Below are 5,322 nucleotides of genomic sequence, written 5' to 3'. Positions count from 1 at the left end.
ATCATTCATATATACTTTTCTTTGTGCTTAGTCTATGACTTGTTGTGGTTAGTATGAAAACATATGTGAAGTTTGTGCGTGTATGCGTGTGTGTTGCTCTACAATTCTTTAATGCATTGAATCTTTTGGCAACAATGTGAAATGTCATGCAAAATAACATTAGAGGCACTGTAGCTCAAATCCACCAGTCTCCTCAATGAACATGTACTAAAGATTCAATGATTAGCTACTTATGATGTCAGCTTCTTTTTCTTTTTTTTTGTTTGAATATGTATGCTTGTTTTGCACATGGATGAGAGTAGGAGAGGCATGAAACTACATGGAAGGTAGAAGCATAGAAGATTTTGCAAGATCAGGTGAATGAGGAGAGATGTGGATGTGTAGCAAAAAAGTGAGAAATAACGCGTAGGGAAGAGTCAAGCCAACAGGGAGGAAGGTATGAGGAAGACTAGGTAAAGGGAGGCAAAGAAGGTATTGTATATATATATATATAAAGCTCTGGGAAGCTAAATGAGGAGTATGTGGCCACCCTTTCTTCTTAAAAATCATCTTTCGAGCTCCATGGTGCCCAAGCTCATCCTAGCTGTGCCCGGCTGCCAGATTGCATCCACGTCATCGCCTGGTGTGAACCGGATTGATGCTCGAGATGATCTTCTGCGGAGGTCTTTCGATCTCATGGATGCCAACGGGGACGGCCTCGTCAGCACGGATGACGTGGAGCGGCACCTGGCCAAGCTAGGCCTCCTAGATGGCTTGCAGATCACTGACCAGCTCACGTGGCTTGTACAGTCAGCATCGGGGAGTCCAGATGGCAGCGGCCAATTGGACTTCGACGATTTCACGCTTCTATACGAAGCCCTCTGCGAGGGCAATGGTGGTGATAAACGTAGAGTTGTTGATGAGGGGCTGCCGGACGCTTTCCGCGTCTTCGACGTTGACGGTGACGGATTCGTCTCCGTCGACGAACTCCGGCAGGTGCTTGTCCGGATGGGATTTGGCCACCAATGCCAGGACCGAAGCTTCTGCGAGAATATCGTGAGATCCGTGGATATTAACTCCGACGGCAGGATTGATTTCTCTGAGTTCTGCCTCATGATGCACTCCTCAGGCTGCGAGTCCTAAGTAACGTGATACACGCGGTGTAATTTGATTTTATATTATTTATCAGCCGCCGCCCCAAAAAAAAAAAAAAACGTAACTCACAAATCAAACAAACTTGAGTAACGTTTCAATTTAATCTGTGTTAAAAAAAACATGGTAAAGCTTTCCGTTTAAGGAAATAGGATTTTTTTAAACACAGATTACATGTTTGGGGGGAGGAGAGAGACATGGAAGTTGTAGTTGCCAAATAAGTACAATTAAATCTTTAATAATATTAAAGTCATAAAACTTGCATGATTTTTTTGCCAAGTGGCGGGTGTGGGTAGCATATCTCTCATTGAATTGTTTAGTCGCATATTACTCTAGGATTCTCTCTTTCTCTCTCTCTCTCTCACAAATGACGAGGTTTGATATATTATCTCAAGTTCTTCAACATCGCAAAAATGATGTATGCCGCAAGCGCCTTGGTAGAAAATCTTATGTTAAGCATCCGATACACCTTCTCGATCAATCTTAGGTAACAACAACAACCCGTGCTCCAACACTTGTGTTGATTTGGTGTGCTTTTATACATTACATATTCCTTCAGTATACATTCAAATGCTTTATGATGATTTTCATCTTATGTGAGTATTTACTCATTTTTGGGGGGGATATTCTTTATTTCTTCTATTTATCTTCTCCACTCATTTGGATAAATCTGATTGGCCCCTCACAACCTTAATTTATTTTTTTTCAAAAATCTGGACCCCTAAGATAAGGCCTCTTGAACAGATTATACTTGATTTCTAATGCATCTTCTGAAAATCTTTTTGAACTTCTGTTTCGGGGGAGCTTATTTTAATAAGAAAAGATATTTTTCCATCCAAAAATATTCAAAATCTGAATAACCTGTCTCTAGAATATTTTCTCTCTCTAGAATATTTTTTGAATAATCTCTCTCTAGAATATTTTCTCTCTCTAGGCCAAAATCTGAATAATCTCTCTCTAAAACATTTTCTCTCTCTCTAGGCCAAAATAGGCAGAAACAAGATCTTTTATATTTCTGAAGAGGGGATTGATTACAGGGGAAGATACTGGACATCCTATGAGGCTGGGGAGGAATCTTACAATTCAGATGTATGGGATTCTACGAAGACCATGTCTATGGGAGGCTGTAGGTATTATATGTGACATTTATTGATGACCACACAAGGAAAGTGTGGGTATACTTCATGAAGGAGAAGAGTGAGGTGTTCACTCATTTTTAAAATTTTAGAGTTATGGTTGAAAAGCAAACAGGGAAATATGTAAAGTGCCTAAGGTCAAATGGAGGGGGAGAGTACTTCTCCAATGAGTTCTCTGAATTTTTGAAGAAGAATGGTATTCAGAGAAAGTTTATATGCAAATACACTTCACAGCAAAATGGAGTTGCTGAGCGAAAAAATAGGCACATTGCTGAGATTGCATGAGCATTGATGGGAGAGAAGAATATGCCGCATATAGCTATTGGGTTGAGGCTGTTTCTACAGCAGTTTACATCATGAACAGGACTCCAACTGCAGCCATACATGATGTAACTCTAGAGGAGAGGTTTACTGGCAGAAAACCAGTTTGTCTCATCTAAAAGTCTGGATGCATTGCATATGTGCATGACATGTGCCAGATGAGCTGAGAACTAAGCTGGATCCAAAAGCTGAAAAATGTGTGTTAATTGGGTATTCCCTTGAGGAAAAGGGATACAGGTGTTATAACCCTGCTACACGTGAGTTTGTTGGAAATAAGTGCACACTAGGTGTGCTATTTCTCTAGTCTAGTTTCAGTCTTTGTGTCTTGAGTCTAGTGCCATGTGGCACCTCTACATTTATCCCATAAGTGAGTCTACTCAATCTTGTACTTCTCACCTATAAATTGTAGGTGTCACATCAATGAATGTATCAATCTTGTGTCTTGTCTACACTCATCTCAAGGTAACTCTTTGTCTTTCATTTGTTCTTGTTTCATTTCTAGTTTTACTCTTGCTTTCATATTTTCTACATGGTATCAGAGCATGCTGCTCCTGCCCTGTGTTACCCGCCATAACTTCAGGCCACCATCTCCCTAGCTGCGCTCAGCTTGTAGGACCAGCCTATACACATTCTGCACAGGCTGCGCCGGCCTGAAATTTCTGCGCCAGTTTTTTGCTGTCCTGCGCCGGCCTGTTTTCAGTTGCTGCTGCCTGCGCTTCATCCTCTACAGGTTGCGCATCACTCCATACCTGCAGAGCTACTGTCGGCCTCCCTCTCTGGATGAGCAGCACTTGTACTACTTATTCACAGGAGCTGTATTACACCTCTGCAGCAGCAGCCTACGTCTATCTGCTGGAGGCGGTGTTTCTTCATCTACAGGCTACGCATCATCTAAAGGCAGTTCAGTTCTGCCATCGCTTCCTCTTGAAGAATCTACAAGGTACTGTGCATTGTCTCCTTCAGTTTGCTGGTCAGTCCTTTTCTTATCCTCATATCTGCAAAGTGCTAGTTCCTCATGCTTCGATGGGCTGTCACATGCTATGGCCTTGACAAGTGGTGAGAGAGCCGGCTTCTAAAAACAGTTTGGATCTCTTCTTTCATTCATTTCTGCAATTTTGTAAGGGAATAGACACTGCCCTTGCATTTTAGCAAGAGGTAAGACCTTCCCACATGGCCTCTTCTACTCATTCTCTCATGTCTATCGACAAATTCAATGGCTCCAACTTTCATACTTGGCAAATCAAAATCAAGTGCCATCTTATGAAAGAAGGTCTTTGGGACGTTGTTCACCATGCTGCTCCCGAAGATTCCGACATTGAGCAAGTTATCACTTATGCTCCCACTGCCAAGAATGACAAAGCCTATGCTATCATCCTGCTCGGTCTTGGAGATGATTACATTCATCACATCTCCGACATACAGTCTGCTTCTCGAGCATGGATCACTTTGGATACCCTTTTTGGACCCCGTTCTAAAAACTCTAAGATTGCACTTATGATCTCATTCTTTGATCTATATATGCAGGAGGTAGCTACTATAGCCTCTCATGTCAATTATTTTCGCAGTCTTATGGTTCAGCTTGCTTCAGTGAAGTCCCCCATCTCCGAAGATATTGCTATTGCTGTGCTTCTCAAAAGCTTACCTGACACCTATGCTACTCTTGTCACTACCTTCAAGTATCACAATAATCCTACTCTTGAAGGTATCATCAATGCTCTCCAAGAAGAGGAAAGAACAAAACAACAAAAGGTAACGGACACTGCATTTTTAGCAAAGAAAGGAGATTCTAAGGTAAGAAAGCCTTGCACCCATTGTGGGAAAACTAATCATATGGAGAAGGACTGCTTCAAGGCTCATCCATGCACCATTTGTGGCCGTGATAATCACCGGGAGAAGGACTGCTACTCTAAAACCTCTACATCAGCCCCTGCATCTACCTCAGCCCATGTTGCTGCAGTATCTACATCAGCAGATCTTGCTGTTCATTCCTCACATGATGAGGAGTGGGCTTTCTGATTACTTCACCTTTTCTTGTCTACCACTTTGACCACCGATGATGTAGGTCAAGGGGTTCTAGTGTCTTACTCATTCTGCTTTTTGACCTATCTCTTGTCCCTACCCAAGAGGCAGAGATTGCCCTTGAGGAGGGGATGTCTTCAAGGTCCATCTGTTTGTCTACAGTCAGTCTTCTGTCTCTATCTAGTCTTGTCTGTCTGTCTATCTGTCTATCAAATCTGACTGTGTCTTGTTTTAGATCCATCTTGTCCCTATCCTTGTGGACCCATATGAGGATATCACTTGAGGAGGGGTGTCTCAGGATCTTTTGTCTCTCATGTCTTGTCTCTCAGTCTATCAGTCTTTATGTCTGTCTTCTAGTCTTGTCCATCTTGTCTTCTAGCTTGTCTCTCAATCCTTGTCTAGTCTCTCTGTCTTGGTCTTATCTTTTGTCATGTTATAGTCTTGTCTTTTGTCTTCCTCCTAGTGTCCACTTAAGGAGGGTGTTGAAAATAAGTGCACACTAGGTGTACTATTTCTCTAGTCTAGTTTCAGTCTTTGTGTCTTGAGTCTAGTGCCATGTGGCACCTCTACATTTATCCCATAAGTGAGTCTACTCAATCTTGTACTTCTCACCTATAAATTATAGGTGTCACATCAATGAATGTATCAATCTTGTGTCTTGTCTACACTCATCTCAAGGTAACTCTTTGTCTTTCATTTGTTCTTGTTTCATTTC

At 41.9% G+C, this 5,322-nt stretch overlaps 1 protein-coding gene across 1 annotated transcript; it reads left to right on the top strand.

The window, feature by feature from the left end:
- The first annotated feature begins 508 nt into the window (after window positions 1-508).
- On the top strand, window positions 509-1,335 carry LOC147614891 (calmodulin-like protein 2). The gene has a single exon (XM_086779798.1). The coding sequence runs from the start codon at window positions 511-513 to the stop codon at window positions 1,120-1,122; it is 612 nt and encodes a 203-aa protein (XP_086635924.1). The 5' UTR covers window positions 509-510; the 3' UTR covers window positions 1,123-1,335.
- The last annotated feature ends 3,987 nt before the right edge of the window (window positions 1,336-5,322 follow it).

Source organism: Cibotium barometz, chromosome 41 (genome assembly GCF_041138505.1).
Source record: "Cibotium barometz isolate CiBa-2024 chromosome 41, ASM4113850v1, whole genome shotgun sequence".
Classification (NCBI taxonomy): Eukaryota; Viridiplantae; Streptophyta; class Polypodiopsida; order Cyatheales; family Cibotiaceae; genus Cibotium; species Cibotium barometz.
The sequence above is the reverse complement of the archived record's forward strand: the minus strand, read 5'-3'. Positions and strand labels throughout refer to the sequence as shown.